The 18651-nt window shown below is 36.0% G+C and overlaps 1 protein-coding gene across 1 annotated transcript in view; it reads left to right on the forward strand.

Annotated features, from left to right (window-relative positions):
• Nucleotides 1-14717, forward strand: part of LOC106959973 (cholecystokinin receptor type A-like) — a 29246-nt gene extending 14529 nt beyond the window's left edge. Inside the window, exons 3-5 of the mRNA XM_015052857.1 lie at nucleotides 1318-1579; nucleotides 3282-3409; nucleotides 5794-14717. Coding sequence (XP_014908343.1) covers nucleotides 1318-1579; nucleotides 3282-3409; nucleotides 5794-6332 — 929 coding nt within the window. The 3' untranslated portion in view covers nucleotides 6333-14717. The remainder of the gene's footprint in view (nucleotides 1-1317; nucleotides 1580-3281; nucleotides 3410-5793) is intronic.
• Nucleotides 14718-18651: the final 3934 nt, after the last annotated feature.

The following is an 18651-nucleotide window of genomic DNA, read 5'->3' on the forward strand; positions in this document are numbered from 1 at the left end:
TGGTCAACAAAATTGGGCTTTTTTGACAAAAAAAAAAAAAAAAAAAAAAAAATAAAAGAAAAAAATAATTTTTAAAAAAATAATTTAAAAAAATGTACCATAAAATAATTGGTTGCCTAAATATCCACTACCTTAAAGTCAGTATTTAGTAGATGCACCTTTGGCTGAAATCACAGCATGGAGTCTGTGTTGATGCGTCTCAAATGGAAATAAATGTTCTTTGAAGCCGTAACAAATTATCCTGCAGGATATAACTATTATTTGCTGCATTCATTTTGCTCTTTGCAAGCCTTTTCAGAACCCCACAGCATAATGCTGCCACCACCACGCTTCAGAGTCGGGATGGCGTGTTTTGGTGATGTGCAGTATTTGGTATCTTCCAAACAGGACGTCTTATCAAATAGCCAAAATGTTCCATTTTGATCTCATCAGTCCAAAGAATTTGATGGAAATATTCTTCAGCGGTGATTTCCTTGTTGCCATTCTCAAATAAAACTTTGACTGGTGAAAATCCAGGACAACGGTTATTGTATGCAACGTCTCACCCATCTCAGCTGCTGAAGGTTATAACTCTTTCAGTGTAGTCATAGGTGATTTCTCTGTCTAGTCTCCTTCTTGCACGGTCACTCAGTTTGGAAAGACAGCCTGGTCTCATGACGTCTGAAAGCTAACAGTTTCATTTTATGAGTGTCAACGTGAACAAGGCCAAATACAAATGCACAGCTAATTTTTCAGATTTTTTTTATAATTAGAAAGTATTAAACTGTGTGATAATTTGTGTTAGTCTGCCAGAAATCCCCATTGAAAGACATTAAGAGTCGGTTTGTCATAAATACTTTTGCAAAACACAACAAAATACGTGGAGGGGAAAAGAAAGGCAAAGCAAAATGAAGGTTTGCTGGTATTGTAAACTATCGTTTGGAGTTTTCTTTCTACCCATCTTCCCATCCTCTACGTATACAGCATATATTGTCACCGAGGACATGGATAAAGGAGGTAAAGAGTAATTTCCTGTCTTGTCCTTTTAGGGGGTAGATGAACGATCATATCACTGGCAGAGAGTCACATGGTTTCCTTCACCGTGACATTCAGACATCGGCCCAATTTATTTACCTCAACACTGTGTTCTCCTCCACATGTTGGCTGCACAGCATAAAGCCTGGTTGTAGTTTCAGATATTATTTTAACATTAACCACATTTTCTTCCCTATTCTGAGTTGCAGTAATTTTATTTTATTAAAATGAGAAGTCATCTGTGTATGTGGTAAGATGAATATTTTCTCAGCCCTCTAGATGTCCCGCTTTGTCCCCCTGCAGGCACATCAGTGAGCATCTCCACATTTAACCTAGTTGCCATAGCCCTTGAGCGCTACAGTGCCATCTGCAAGCCTCTGAAGTCACGGGCGTGGCAGACCCAGTCCCATGCCTATCGGGTGATTGCTGTTACATGGGTGCTGGCCTTCATCATCATGATCCCCTACCCGATCGTCAGTCACCTCATGCCATTTAAGCGTCCTGACAACACCACGGCGCACCAGTGTCGCCACAAGTGGCCTGTTGCAACGGCAGAGCAGACCTGGTGAGTGTTTTCGTTCTACATTGTTTTTATTTGGTAGGCTCCTGTAGAGATGATAGTCGACTGGGAAAATCTGCAACTTTGTGAAGATTCACCTTGTTTAACTGCTCTTATATTCACATGACATGATTCTGTTAACAACACATGTACGAAAGCATGTTGGTGATAAAAGAACTCCAGTCCAGACTTCGGTTAGCTCTGGGTTGATTATTCATGAATGTGAATAATCCATTAAAATCCAAGGTTTGTAAAAAAAAAAAAAAAAGAAAAAAAAATAATTTATTGGCTTTCAATCTAATTATGGTAAAATACTACCAATTATTTCAGAAAGAAATAAACCATCTGAGCAGTAAAATATCAAAATGTACCTGATTATGTTCCTAATCAAAAGTTCACCTTTATGGTTATTTTTATAGTAATTTAAGCTGGAAATACTTTTTTCTAGATGTCTATGATCCATTCCAACTGACCAGTAATTTGTTTTGAGATAAAGCAAAAGGGATCTCAAGCATTACTTTTAACTCTATTTACAGTGCTACACGTTTTGTTGATCTTTTGTTGAACCCATTTTAAATCGTTCAGAGACAAATCAATAAGAATGGAGGACATAAACAATGTCAAAGTGAGAGAGTAATTACAGCACACATGCATGCAGGTGCATGCAGATGGAGGTGTTGGCGTTCAGCTGGGTTTATAATACTGCTGGAGTAATGAGACGTAATTAGAAATTATGCATGCCTTGGATCACTTCACTAAAACCAACAAACTCTGTATTGTGCAGAACTTTTCGGCATCCTACTGTCGCCCTTGTGAGACAGAACAACAGCAGATACGTTTCTGAAAGTTTTACTTGTTCTAATTAATTTTAAACTTTTAATGAATCAGTATTGGTAGAAATTCACAGGGTTACAAAAAAATGTATGCTCTTTGTTTCAACTATGGAAATCTGCCATCTTTTTGTTGCCGTCATGCAATGGTTTCAGTTGACTATAATTTTGGCCTTAACTGAATGTTAATGAACTTGGTTAAAATATTTATACGTTTTAAAAAAGCATGACGACGAATATTGACGACTGAGATTTCAAAACGCCTTATTTCTGTGTTTGGATGATTTCAAATTGCCTCCAAAAGGGAAACATGATACAAAATATGACCAGCACAGAAGCAGGGAACAGACGTTCCCCCGTGGTTTTCTGGAGATAAAAAGTTAACCTTGAGAAAAGTCAGAAAAAAAAATATACACGGAAAACATCTGCTTTTGTCTTTATTAGACTAAGGATAAATGAGTCAGAAATAAAAAGATTTATATTAACCTCTTTGTTTACAGTTAGATTATCTACTTTGTAAATCACTTAGAACTACCAGATATGAGTTTGATAGTTATCCGATTTTTTTATGTGATCCCCAGGATTCTTGTTGAGACCAATGACAAATAATATCACAACCGATAATATGACTTAAATAATATCCACTTTCTTGGCTCTTTAGCAGTTGGAGCTATGCAAAAGGTTTTAACAGTCAGACTGTGTGACCAAGTGGCAACACACTCGAAAGCAATGTTGGTGAGTCAGTCTGAAGTGAAACTGCAAGACAGCTCGTTTTTGTTACAGGCTGAAGAGTTTTAATTTATTTCTGATGGAAATGAGGACACACATCTGACTTTATCTTAGTTGTTTGTCAACTTTTCCAAATGTGTGCCTTGTAGGTATGTTCTTCTCCTGCTTGTGCTGTTCGCGATTCCAGGAGTGGTGATGATTGTTGCCTATGGACTGATCTCCAGGAAGCTTTATCAAGGCATCCGATCCGAGACCGCCCTCAGCAAAGAATCTACTGGTAATACCATTTACCATTTATTACACAGATTTTATTGATGCCTCCTTTTCGGTACATTGACTTCAGACAATTTTAGGTGAGAATTTGTGCCTGTTTTTCAAATGTGCTCAACATACAAGTAAAAGCAGCACTTGCAATCTGGTTCAGGTTTAGTAACTCGCATTGCGGGTGATATGTCATTACATTTTTCTATCCTCCTGCCAGAATTTTGGGCTTTCTGGTAATCAGAATATGCTTCGGATATTCATGATGCCATTTATTTATTTATAATCTCCTCATTTTGCTGACACAATCCTGCTTGTGTGTTACTTGTAGATCAGATTTGCACATACTATAAAGCTTGCCTTTGCTTTTGAAAGCACAACCCTTTAGAGGAATGAAAAAAATGAAGTAAATAAACTGAATTATTATTTTTTTGTTAGGATATCCAGCATAGTCCTCCTGAAGTTAAAACGTGTGGTGCCAATCAGTTATTGAATTATTTTTACTCAGAAAAGTTTCAGATTATAGATTTGACACTACAAGTTTTTTACCCTGTGCACAGTCCAGCAGGGTTGCACTGACCTCAGCTTTGTTATTCTGAGGTTTTTCTGTGTGGTTTCAAGAATTTACATTCTGACAGGACACTTCCAAGCTGTCCGAACTCCAACTGAGCCTTGTGCTAAGACCGCAGGAGTGTTAATGTTATATTTGAACGGATGTGTTGTGTTAAGCTAATACAGTCCTCATACAGGCTTCTTCAATTGCAAAATGGTGCTTTGTAAGTAAAATGTGTAATTTGTTGTTTTAATAGAGTTTAGTTTCTGTGTACATTTTTATAATGTATGACATTTCAAACATAAAACCATGCTTTTATATAATTATATAATTCTGTCTTATTTAAGATTAGTTGACCCTAAATATATATCGGCAATATAATCATTTTGTGTCTTTCACCTGCACTATAATGACCCCTTTTGCGAGACATAGTGCAATGTTTTATTCCGTTTCCATTGCGTATGCTAGGAATTATGAATCATTTTTAATAATGTCAAAAACAGTTCATCATTGTGTTAAATGTAGTTCAAAATTTTTGCAGACAAACATGTATTTCTGGGAATAATAACCAGAGGGGCGAGTTCTGGGTAGTGCTGGGTTATAGAGTTCAATTTCCTGTAAAACTGTAGGCTCATACATTGCAATCTATTTGTATTCTGTTTTCTTCTACAAAACATATTACAGATAAAAAGGAAGGAAACAGGAACAGTACAATGTAGTAATTGGAAAAACATTCATCTACGTTCCAGTCGAACCGTCTTTTGTTAGTAAATTGTAACCTTGTGGCTCTCCAGATGTTATTGTTGGACTTTTCTCTTTGATGGATAAAAATTATTACTAAATATCACTGATAAATTTCAAAATCCTCTTATGAGTCATTACTGCATTTCAGCAGGAAATGCAAGTTTCTTTTTGCTCCATTAGGCTGAGCAGGTGGTTTTTGCAGAATCATGACTCATTCATAATAAACCATACAAATAGGTGCATGTGTCACCGCAGAGATCAATCAGCCGGCTACAGGGAAAAGGGACAATTATAATAATTACCAGTTCAAGGCATTCTTAAACCAGTGGAAGAAAACATTTGTTTTACGATGAAACAAAAACAGGGATTGCTTAATTCTGAAAGCATTTTGTCTTGAAGTAAATTATATCTTGCTGCTACACTGTTAAGGACAGTTTGGTCTTTAGGGTCAAACCACAAAATTAAATATATATAATCTTGAGAACTCAAAATACATTATGTCTCAAACATCTTATTCTAACTTAACCAAAGTCTTTATCTGCCTTTTTGTATACAAAATAAGTAATATTACAGGCTGATATTGAGCCTCTCCCCCCTATATTTGGCATAAGATTATTTTTGTTAATGCTTATTATACTCAAGTGCACACATACTTTCCGTGGAATATGATAAACATTAAATTTGCAGTCTGAATTAGACATTTTCTTCAGAGATTTAAACCACTAAAGCACTTTGGTCAAGCTTAGAAATAAACTTTTAGATAATGTGAGTAAACACAACTAGATTAGATATAAATTGATGCATATTAAAAACCATTTTTTCCTCTCTATCCTATAGTAGAGTTAAAAACATTTTCTATAACGACTTTGTAGGTTATATATTTTGTATATTTCTCAGGATTTAGACCTTTTTAACTCTCCCTCCATCTTAGCACGGTGCTCAAGAGGAGTGTGGTAAAGTGCTCTTCTTCATAGAGCAAAACCATTACGTTTAATTAAACTAAAACTTCTTCTGCTCGTCAGTCTATCAAATTCATAAAGTATTTTGCTACATTTAACAATCACACAAATACCTAAACGTTTGACACCGCTGTCCTCTTGCAGATGTGAAGAATGGACTGACTTCCTGTGGGTCTAATAATCCTGACGACGAAGACGGCTGCTATGTTTGTGTGCGTCCAAGCTCAATGGAGATGAACCCCATGTCTGCATCAACCCAGTCCATGAAGATACACAGACCCCGCAGCACCACATCGGGAGCCAATCTGGAGGCCAAGAAGCGAGTCATACGTATGCTAGTGGTCATCGTTGTTCTGTTCTTTCTCTGCTGGATGCCTCTGTACTGTGTCAACACCTGGCGGGCTTTTGATAACGTCACCGCCGAACGTGCCCTCTCTGGGACGCCCATTGCATTCATCCATTTGCTGAGCTACACCTCTGCTTGTGTCAACCCAATAATCTACTGCTTCATGAACATGCGCTTCCGCAAGGCCCTGCTCGGCACTTTCTCTTGCTGCTTTGCTCCTTGCTGTCAACATTGCCGCCGCTGTAGGCCACGTGACAACGAGGAGGACGGTTTGGCGGCCGGGGCATCCATGTCCAGGTTCAGTTACACCATAGTCAGCACCATGGGAACCTGCTGAAGACGGTTTCTACAGCAACACAATACCCACGTCCTTTGTTTTTAGGCCAGTGCAGTGCTCATAGGTGCAGTCGTAGAAAATATGAAATGAAGCGCAATCATGCAGTGTGAATATCTTTACAGAGCTATAAAAAAGCACAAAAATGCAGTATGTAGTTATTTCTTGTCAGAGTGGCTGAAGGCAAATTCTTGGCTTAAATCTTAACAGTGGTGCATGTGGGTTTACATCTGTGGTTCAAACTCAAGCAAAGGAGTAATAAACTAATATATATGACATAGGAAGGCTTTATTAGTTACATGTCATTATGTAGCTACAGAAGGAGGTCAACCTTCTTAAAAACTCTGTTTTATATTCTGCTGTCAGTATAAAATTGAATGTGTTAATGATGGTATTTTAATTGCCTTGTGGCGTAAGTGCCTGCTTCTGAAAAACAATGCTGCTTCTGTTTTGTGTCGACTGCCTCATGTATTACCGGCATCATAATAGCAGGCAAATGGAAAGTTTAAGGGTTTAGATGTGGAGAAAAAAAAAACAAAAAAACTTCAAGTTATAAAATGTGTTTATTAGAACTGATGAAGTAGGCTGAATGTTCAACAGGTGAAAAAGACACAGAGCAATGTTGGGCACTTGGAAATATTATATAAACTTTATGTTGTACAGTGAAAATATGTTAGGAATAGAAACTTTTCATCTCTTCTATTATTTTGTTGTTGCTACGATGTAAGAAAAACTATATAACCCAATCTGTGCCACATATTCTGTTTCTATAGAATGTGTCTTGTGTAGAAACATTAGTATTTCAATGATCATATTAAATGAAAGCATAATTTAACTGTCCCTTTTTCATTTCTAATGTATTGCATATTATAAAATAATTCAGTTTTGGTTTTCATGGTGCGACTTGGACAAAAACAGGAAAATTTAGATAGAAAAAAGCCACTTTAGCGTTTTAGGTTATAGTTCAGATTTTTGGAGGCAAGGTTCTGTGAAGTTCTTATCAGATTCTCTTAAAGTGACTTCTTAGAAAAGTAAAGATAGAGATGTGAAAGTCAAGTCGACATCTCTTTTTGGCAAGCTTCAACAGTTGGTAACATTTCAAGCTGAAAAACCTTAATATTTGTGTTGTGTTGACACGTAAGAGACAGTGGTTGGCTCTGTCACTGTTGTCTTAATAATCTCTGTGTTATTATGTTAATAGTATTTAGTAGATCTACTTTTCTGACCTGGAAAAATATACCACCTGTCCTCAAATTCAAAAGTTTCCTCCACACTTCCTGGTTAATATTAATTTGGCCAACTTAATTAAAGTCTTACATATGTTAAGCTGAGAAAACAGTCACAAATGTGATCTGAAATATTAACCTAAACTGTTTGTTTTTATTTTAAAAGCCAAATAGGCTAGCTGTTAACATTTCACCACTCCAAGGATTTCTTCATCCATACAAATTCACAGTGAACACTTCCAGGTGACTTTAAACAATGTGAACTATCCCTTTAATTATTTTTCAAGAGTTGAATCAAGTTTTTCAACTAGTGCTTGTACTCTAAGCAGAAAGTAAGTTCAATCTCAAGACTCTACGGTGTTACTTTTAAAAACAGTCATAAAACTATTTAAAACTTTTCACCTTATTGATGCACCTTGAGGAAAGGTTATTTTTTTAGAGATTTTAGTGGCCTTTATTGAACCATAGACAGAAAACATGGAGGAAATTCTGTGAGGAAGCATCTCCAAAGAGGGTACAAATTAATGCATATGACCTAAATGAAATGTCCTATACCATTTACGAAAAAAGATGGGTAGACAAATACCAAAATTGACCAATACTCCTCTGAAGTCAAACATAAAGGTCCTCCATGAAATCCGCTCATTTTAGAGAAAAAGAAAGACCTGCTATGGAACATGCAATCATAAATAAAGCAAAAGTAAAAGTAGAAACCTCTATTTTAAATTGAGGCATAGGGATTTTTGAGTATAGGACATGTTTCTGAATACAACAAAGACTTCATTTCAGAGCTTTGTTAAACTGGCTGGATTTCTTCACTTCTTTGAACTTAGTCTTACAGACAGAACCTGTACATTATTATCTTGCTGAATCCCATACAGCGTGGGCTTGCTGGTTTGTGCATTGGCCACATATGCGAGGAAGATTACCATCAGAAATATCTACGGTTTTAACGAAATGTCAAAAGTCAGAGTTGCCCTTTGATGAATGTATTTGTCTGGTGCAGCTTTGTGAATGAGCTCATGACTTTCTATCAGAGCTGAGCTTATCTGTGGGCTACAGAGTGGATGCCAGATTTTAGGGGCTTCTCTTTGTCATGTCTGCCTTGTTTGTCACTGACTCTGGCGCCCACAGTCCCTTCACACTAAATGTGTTTCAGCTTCAGACCTATCAGGCTAAACTGGAGAACATATTTCACAGAGTGCACAGAAGCACAGTGCTGTCAATCTCAAGACGAATTACCTACCAAGAGTGTGGGTCATTGTTGTGTAGCGCTAGACATTTTAGTGTGGCGTTTTCTGAGTTCAACATGTCAGTCATGGACTTTATTTGACTAACAAAGATGTTTAAATTCATTGTAACAGAAAGGATGTGCATCTCGGTAATGCAAGTAACGACTCAGTCCATCACATAGCAACTACTGGATGCATTTTGGCATCTAGATATGATGAAGATGAGCTGCTGGACGTCAAACAAAGCAACCAAAGTGGGAACCAAAAAGGATTAAAGTGACTTTGAGCAAGGCATGGTTGAGGTGGTCTGAGTTTTTCAGAAACTATTAGGATTTTCCACGCACAGCAGCTTCTGCATAGCGAATGGTCCAAAGCAGAGACCATATTTAATGCGCAGCAAAATGAAAAGGAAGGGAAAAGTATTTCTAATAAGAGAGAGAGAGAGATTTTTTCTCCAGTGACCTCCACAGTCACCAAATCTCAATCAAACAGAGGACCTTTGGGATGTGGGGAAATGGGAAACCTGCTTTCTGGATGGTCAGTCAGCAAATCTGCAATTGCTTGACTCTATCCTGTCAAAATGGACCAAAACCCCTGAGGAATGTTTCATTCTTGTTGAATCTATTTTATAACGAATGAAGACAGCCCTGAAGGCATAAGGAGGTTCAATATGATACTATAAAGGTGTGCCTGATAAAGGAAAGGTAATGTATTGAATGTATACAGCACTTTTCTGGTTACACCGACCACTCAAAGCCCTTATCGCTCGAGCCACATCCACCTATTGCACTCATGAACATTTAGACATGGATGTGCAGTCGGTAGCTTGGTGTTAAGTACCTTCCCCAGAGGCACATTGAAATAATCCAGGAGGAAGTTAGCATCTTCTAGACAAAGCATTCAAATCCTCTGAGACATCCTTTCACACAGATGACAAAGTAACAGCATGAACAGTTGATTATCTCTGAAACAAAAGAACCCCACATTCATCTAGCCGGTTGCACCATTTAGGCTTGATGGACGTACAACTGTCAACATGCATTAAGATATGTAAATCCAATCTAAAATTAGCACATTAAAACATACTGAGAGTATAAAAATAAAAATATATTGTTTTTAGCACAAAAATGAATCAGATCCCATTGTTAAACACTGGAGAAACAGCCATCATTTTCCAGTAATCAAAGTTATTTAACCACATTGAACTGCAGCCAGGACATAAATGCCCCTCATTGAAGGCATACTGTATTACAGCCGTCTGGCTTGTTGTTTACGAGTTGCACTTGAAAAGTGTATTTATTTCCCGGAGAGCTGTAAGAGAGTGATTTCCCTAGGGGGTCACATAGGCTGTTATTTCTTGATACCACCCTCCCTTCCCCCTCACTCCTCAACACACACACACACACACACACACACACACACACACACACACACACACACACACACACATGCGCAGCTTTCCCTCTTTAACTAGTTATTGTGCTAATACGTGTGGTTTTTGTGTGGCTGTGCTTAGATCAACAACTCTTAAATTAAAAATAGATATGAATACTGGGGTATTTCCCTCATTTGAAATTGAGAAAGAGCTGCTGCATATCTTGTTGACACGTTTAATTTCCATATGAATTAAGTAGTGTGTACAGAAGTGCTCAGAGTTAATGAAAGCCCTTCAGCTGAGCTCCTTGTGCTAAAACAGGAAAATAATTGCAAGCACTGATCTAAACCAACTGAATTGATTCGGTTGAAGGTAAAACAAACTTGTTTTTGCCAACAACCTATTTAAAATGTAATATGTTGCCGTTATGCTGCCTGTAAATGTTCCTCAGAGGAGCAGGAGGAAAGCCGAAACAGCAGTGTTTATAGTTATTTATCATGCGTTATTCTCCAGAATAGAATAAGGAAGGTTTCTGTATAGTACAGTTATTTTTGTCTTATTGAGTTTTTCACCAAAAAACAATTTAAATAGTTCAGATTGTGCTTTGGTCTCTTTTGCTTAAGACATGGGGGCTTTTACAACTTTAATTTTCAAGCATGACAGTCTAGATTTCTGATACAACACATTTGGGGTTACTACAGATTAAAATATTTCAGTCTTCATATTTTTTTAGACATAATGTAATGTTATTTACATGTTGCCATTTTCCTAAAAAAGTGGCATAAGTCATTTTTTGTTAAAAGTGATTTTTGGAAATGAAAAAATAAAAAAATAAAAATACTACATTATTACAACACTTAGCTACTGTATTTGTTTTGTAGTTTTATCAAATTGTTTTGTAGCTTAGCTTGGCTTCAGCTATGTTACCAATATTATATTTTAAAACATTTGCGCCAATAAGGTGTGTTTTATTTCAGCATAAGGCGTTTTAAGACTTTTACTCCATCAGCAGGTGCAAAAACATCATTAACTGCTTCAAAACATCAACAGAACCCTTTGATATCTAGATTTTAATGTAAACCCTTAACTTTACCTACATGTTTCACATGACTGGAAGTAAAACTGATGTTTTTGAGCTTCCCAACCAGGATCCTGACTTGAATCTGACAGGGATTACAGATGATTACAGATTAGGGTGATGGCGAGGAGCCTTCCAACCTCAAAGACTCAGAGTCCATCACCAAAGACATCCTGAAAATCCCAGAGACATGCAAGAAGGATTTGACTGCTGTAATCAAATCCTTCTCGACTACAAGAAGGATCAATGATTTTCAGTAAGCTCATTGATTATTGAGTTTATTAAATAATTCTCAACATGCCATTTTTTTTATTAACAACAAATAAACATTAAAATAATTGTATATTTTAAATTATTATCCTTTGAGAAATGCCTGTCTCGTTTCACATTAAACACAAACATGGTGACGAAATTAAAATAAATGCATTTTCTGAAAAGGTTTATGAACAATTCTGGGTTCAATTGTATTTTAAATTTTAATAAAATAAGGGTCAGAACAAGGATTGATTAGGAAAAACATAACATCAACTTCACAACTGTTGTGCTTTTCAATAAACCCGGAATAAGAAAGTGGAAATATGGTCACTGAGTCATGTCCTGAAATATTCCCCGGATATCTAGTCCACTTCTATGTATCACAAAGGACTTTTTTGTGTCTGCTTTAAAAGATGTTCTTAACATTGTCTGCAAAAATCCAGTTTGTGTGAAAATATGAGGTTTATTTTGTAGCCTCAGAAAGTAACACACTTACAGAACAAACACCATTCAGAAATTAAGAAGAGACATACAGTTAGTTTGAAAGGATGGCATTAGATCTAACATATTTATGTTTCACTGAGAGAGCACAATTAGTGGTAAATAAATTAATTTTTATCCATTCAGTTTTTTTTTTTTAATTGTTTTTCTGCTTAAAGAAACATGCAAACATGGCTGCAAAGGAACTTTATGATTTAGATATGTAATAATAGACTTTTAATCCAGGCGGGTAATAAAATAATTTTTTCATAATTGATTTTGCTGAGACTAAAATGTTTAATAATTAAAAGTGCAACAAACTGTAATAAAGTCACCTGATCATAGGGACTGCACTGTAATCAATCAGGTTTAGTCAGACAATGATCTGGCCTTACCTCTGGTAATCAAATCTTGTTAATAGATTTTTCATCATACAATCCCCAGCTTTTGTTCTGCAAACTTTACAGCATGCTACATTTCTTAAACCATAGCATTAACTGGGTTCATGTGTTAATGAGAGACTTGACTATTTTTTTTTAACATTTATTTATTGATTTTAACAGGAGAACAAGGAACATACATATATACACTTACAAATACTTAAAATGTAGACCTAGACGAGACAAAAACCCAAAGGGCATATACACAGGGTAGGGAAAAAAAAAAAGAGAGAGAGACTTGACTTTTACCTGAAACTTGTCTTTGAGGTAAAGGTGCCAGAGGCAAAGCTGCAGGGGAGCGATAAGGACACTTTCACCAGAGAGGAGCTCTTAAGACACTGGGCCTTACAATCAGTGTTGGATGTTTTTTTAGGTGAGAAATGCAGATTATAAAGCAACAATGCAGGTGGTTTTATATTAATATAAAGTTTCTGCCAGTTTAAACTGAAGAGTTTTAACTGATGGGATAGTTACATAATAAATATACTTTTAAGTTGTCGTTTTACCAAAACAAATCAACTTATTTACAAGGTGTCCATTCATAGTGAAGCATTTTTTATAGGGTAGGCAAGGAAATTTTAGAATAATACGTCAATGCTTCAAATCTATCAAGGCACTTCAGTTTAGGGTTATTTTTCATCATTTTGATTGTTGATTGCATTCACCATGTCATTTAATGCCTTTTTTAAGTTTTGGTTGTTTTTAGGCCAAATCTTCAGGTACTACAGGAGCACTTTTCACAAGACGGCCAGAAATACAGCTAATGATTCCCAAAAAATAATATAAATGTGGAAGTCGTCAGTCTAAAGAAAGACCAGGACAAATAAAAAATATAATGTGACATATTTTTTTCAGAATTTAATTTGCAATTCAAATTAAATTGATTAATTTATTCTTAAAACATGCATTCGATTTAAGCAAGTATTACTATTCACCTCAAATGTTTAGGATCACACATAGTTCTCAGTGAGAGAGTTACTGGTAAAACTGCGATGGCTCAAAAAAGACAGAAAATCTCCAAGGCAAATTATTATTATTTTTTTTTTTATTTTATTTCCAAAAGCAAAAACTCTTTATTTTAAAATCCTGGACTTACATCCTATTTGCATGTTATTATGCTTTTTATAGCTTTCCTAACGACAACACTGCATCACAAACCGATTTCTCATGAGTTTAGCTCCTGTATGCATATCAAGCTCAGCTCAAATAAATCTACTTTAAACCCGTAATAAACATGTAAAAACTAAATTCAGACAATGAAAAGGATTTCAATTTTATACCAGACATGTACTTTATCCTAGACTAGTCTACTCTATTGACCATTTAGAGATCCTCTTGACAAAAACTCAAATAGAAGTTGCTCACTGGGTATATATTTACACTTTTTGTTGGCGCTGTAATCCTTTTTTCAGCAGTTTCTCGCTCCATCAGTTCTGTTATAATATCTGCCGGTCAATGTGAAAGTCTCCATCTGCGCACCAATCTTTCTGCAGAGATGAGATGGAAAGGGATACAGCACACTGTGAAATCTATTTTTCCAGTTCTGAAAGGCTGAAATGAAAACTCTGGGCAGACAGTGAATTTATTTGCTGAGCATTCAGAAGTAGTTGCTGTCCATGTAAATGAAAATGATCATTTCATTATTGCAACTTTCATAAAAGATGTCATTTGAGTCAACCAGGAAATTGCTTTTTATCCATTGTCAAACAGTTTTTTTCCCCTATATTTTGCTTTGATGATTGGTTTATTTATTTTGGAATGAATGAAATGCTAAAATCACATACCGCAATATAATCAAGGGAATCGAGGTGGTTGGGTTGGATGAAGTTATGTCTAGGCAACAACTTGGAAAGTCAATATGAATATTTTTGGCGGTATAGCGAACTTTTATTCCTTATTACTTATTGCGCTCAGTGTGTTTGCATCTTTGTCAAGGATGTAAAACACTAAAAAAAAAAAAAAAAATGTGCAACTGTAATGCATCTTCAACATATTTTCAGAACTGTACAAAATGTAGATATTTGGTATAAACTGACATGTCGTCTATATATTTGGTTTAGTATTGATGTTTTGGGGGACCAAAGGGATGATTGATGTTGTGTTCATGTGCATGTATGTTCAGGACCTCAGATGAACATTAAGGGTTGGAGAACCATTCGAGGGCACATTTAGATTTACTCGAATGGTCACAGTTGCCAGGCCACCATTGGCTTAAGGTGTTATGAGTGTACAGTCATGGTATGTCTGAGTAAATGTTTGTATAAAAGATATTTATCTTTTTTTTCTGTGCATACAAACCTTGCACCTTCTGTGCAAAACAAACCTGTTTTATGTTGTAGATTTAAACAGAAAAGTACATTAATGTCATTTGGCTGAAGTTCAGCCTATGGCATGACTCTTGTTTGCTTGCTTTGAAAATAGAAAGTGCAAAAAGAAAGAATCAATGACACACAAATGGAAAAAAAAAACATGAACAAATTGAAAGAAAATGGCTTATGATGAAGATTTGTTACACCAAACCTTCATCATCAGATATACAAAATGGCATTCAGAAATGAATCACAAATATCAAGTCAGCAAAGATTTTGCCTGAATGCCGCATACAGAAGATTGTTTGTGCAAAGTAGAATATTTCTGTAGTCACTAATTATATTGTTTTACTATACGCTAGGTGAAATAACTGAGACACTGCAACAATTTATAATGACATAATAAAGATCAGAAATTGATCATTTAATATGTAAAAGTATTGTTTCACATATAAGAAGTTTGTGTCTCTACAAATCAATCCAAGCTTACAATAATGTTATTTCTGAACAGTTTCATATTTCATTCCTTTTATTTTGAAATTACTTGTAAAAGGTCTTTCTTTTTTGCCTTTTTGGAGACATTGCTGCATTTTATGAGGTATGCTAAAGTGCTTTGCTGTGTAGTAAATATGAAATGTTATTACATGTCATATTTAAGTGTGTTTTTTTAATTTGCCGTCTCCAGAGAGTTCAGTTTTTGTTCACTTTTTTCTATTTTAAATTGGACATGCATGAGTCACGGCTGCCATATCCAGAATTATGGCTCACAATAAAATCAACTGGAAGCTTTATTTAATTGTTGAATGTGTGCGAAATGTAGATAATAGTGATCATTCTTGTGTTCAACATGGTTAATAATTGTGCCAGTGTGAATTGGCACAATTATGTACCATGATGTTTGAGTGTCATAATCCTGTTATAGAAAAGAAAACAATCTGTAAACATGTTGTTTGTTTTTAGTGAATGTACCCAATTTGTTATTTAAAAAAAATATTACTGTAGCTGACATTGGAAGGCACTGAGTTTTTGCTTGTGGTTGTTTTTTGCAGATCATTGAGTATTGACTATCATAATAGTATAGAATCATTACAATTATCAGCATTGCTTTTTTACTACAGGTAGGCATGACAGATGAGCAACCTTTTAGTAGGAGGCTAGTTAAAGTACAGAGTATATCCACGATAACTCTTCTGGCTGTCAGAGGTCTCCTATAAAGTGTACATAATTTATACTCATTGCTCTTTATTTCTGTCTTTCTCTGAATCACTCAGTGTTAAAGCTTATTATTTATCTGTGCGACTAAAGTTTTCTGCTTCAATTTCGCTTGTGCTATGTCATGTATTATAATAAAGCATGTCTAATAAACATTAAAAGTTGTTTAGTTTTTGACATTTTTCAATAATTCTGAGTAATTATTGTCTACTTTGAATTCTGAAGCGATTCAAGCCGTTTAACTGCATGAATTGACAACGAGAGTCAGCTGGTTTCTGAGTCATTCTTATCTCTTAAAATTATCTTTATGTTTTAAGTACAAACTTCTGCTGAAACTTTCAATGATAAAATGCACAGGCGTGAGTCATTCTCTTGCTTACTTTGTAGTTCCATTTTGAGTGGACTTAATGGACTAAAAAAACTTAATGGTTGCCTTTACATTTGCTGCCATACGTTCGTTCTAACGGCACAAAAAAACCTTACCTTTTAAAGATGTATAAATATGACAGGGACTGGTTCGCCGTAATGCAAAAGACGACATTTACAAGCTGCTATTAGAATTTTTTGTTAGATATTTTTGATAAAAGGTTTTTGTATGTGGGAGGAAAGCAGATCTCCTGCTTTTGCACTTTTATTGTAACAATCTAGTAGCAATTCCCTTTCAGTTTTTATTTGCTAAAACTTAATCACAGTTTATGAGTGCGATGACTGACGTCAGCATCTTAGTTTTAATTTAAATAGTCAGCTTGTGTGCTTTGAATGCAGAGCAATTCTGATTTTTACATTTGTGTCCAGGCCTGTTCATTACCAATTCTGGTACTGGTGAATATGTGGAAGCAAACAAATACATATAAAGCACAAAAATAGAGCACACAGCAGCAGACTAAAGTTGCATTACACAATGTCAAAGGTAGCACAGCAGTCTGCAGCTCAAATTTAAATTCATAAACTGAACTGAAATGTCATGTTTGGCAATAGGACTCTGCAGCAAACAACAATTACAGACACAATAAGGCAACTGAAAAAGTTTACTATTTTTTGGTGGATGAACATTCGGGAGAAGTGACGGCTGGAGGAGGAAACTGGTTTGGCTTCACACTGGGGGGAAAGGTAAAAGTTTAAAATAGGTTCACAGTTTGGTGTAAACTGAGATGCAGAGGAGGTTCCTTAGGCCCATCCACTGAAGTTGAGGTCAACTGAGAGCTTCTAAGCAATTCCCTGGGTGATTGTTTGTTTGTTTCCAGGTGAAGGTTCTCAGTGTAGCGTTGGAAGGTGGCGAGGCCTGGTAACTGATCCTGAGCGATGACAACAGGAAGGCAATCGGAGAAGTAGGTCTCGAGGAGAAAACGGGGAAAACGGATGGTGGGTCAAAGAATCCAGGAAGAGGTTGTTGGGAAACCACAAAGTAACTACACAAAGATTAAAGATGATAAAGACAGTGCTATGCTAAGCCTGGTTACCACTTGAGAGCACCAAGAGGTGTCTGTCACATGGAACTGGGTTCCTCTAAATGCTCCTCCTGATTGGTCAAGACTGTTTTTTTTTGTTTGTTTTTATTGCTGTTTTTGAGATAAATTATGTCAAAATCAATAAGTAGCAGCTATCAGTAGTTGTCATAACCTCCTGCTGTGTATCTTCCAATCATCACCTCACTGTAGTCCAAGTGAAGAAGGTCAAGGACAGCTGGAGCGCTCCCCTCTAAGGCCACTCACGTTGGAGGTGCAAGTCTTTGTCACTGCACCTGACTATTATGCTTTTATATGTTCTTTAAGGGATGAAGGAAATCTAACAGAGTGGATGTGCAACGACTCTGCAACTAATGACCAGAGACAAGGAATCGTATACAATGTACAAAAAGATATATTGTTGTCCCTTTGCCACCAGGCTTAATAGTTAGTATGAGGTGCTGATATGTTCATTTTGGTTAAATATGTTGCAACTCATTATGACCAACCACCTTTACTGTGCTGCCATATTTGTTTTGAAGAGGAAATGTTTATTTGTGGCCACAGCAGATGAGCCATATTTGTTAATTTTTTTGTTGGGATGAACTTTAACACTGAACATGCTAACTAAATAAAGCACCTCAGTTTTTTCCAATTTCCAAACAATCTTAATATTTTTTGCTTTCTTTGAAAGTAGCAAAATCCCTTATTTTACCAAGGTTGTGAGTTAATAATAGCCTGAATAATAACATGCCTGATTCAATTATCAGGCAGGCTATTCTCCGGAATAAAATCTTCTATTCTTTAGCGATACCTGTGTCTGCGCTAAATAAAAGATGGTATCCTGCATATGCATTTTTCATGAATATATGTTTTAAATAGAAACCCTAACACTGTGAAGCCTCCTGGAAAAAAATAAACGAAAAAAAGAGAGATGTTTGTTCTGATATATTGCCACTGGGATGGTTTTAAAGCACAGGAAACATTTCCCACTAACGAAAAAGAGAAAGAAAAAAAGAAAGACAGGGAAAATATTGCCGAGTGATAAACAATATTTGATGCCTGCCCTGGTGGACTGGTGGTCTCTGATGTCATTACAGGAAGTTCAGGACCAGTGGCTGTACGTGGCCGCCTGGAGGCGTAAATACCTCACAGCTTGATGTCGTTTCCTCGGTGCTCTGGCACATTTGAATTATAGGGAAATTTGTATTTATTTTTCGGTGCTTCATAATGATTTATTCTCCTTTGGAAATCTTTTAGAGACAAACAT

This window comes from Poecilia latipinna, unplaced genomic scaffold (assembly GCF_001443285.1).
Source record: "Poecilia latipinna isolate Pla-1442-1.1 unplaced genomic scaffold, P_latipinna-1.0 Scaffold1140, whole genome shotgun sequence".
NCBI lineage: Eukaryota > Metazoa > Chordata > Actinopteri > Cyprinodontiformes > Poeciliidae > Poecilia > Poecilia latipinna.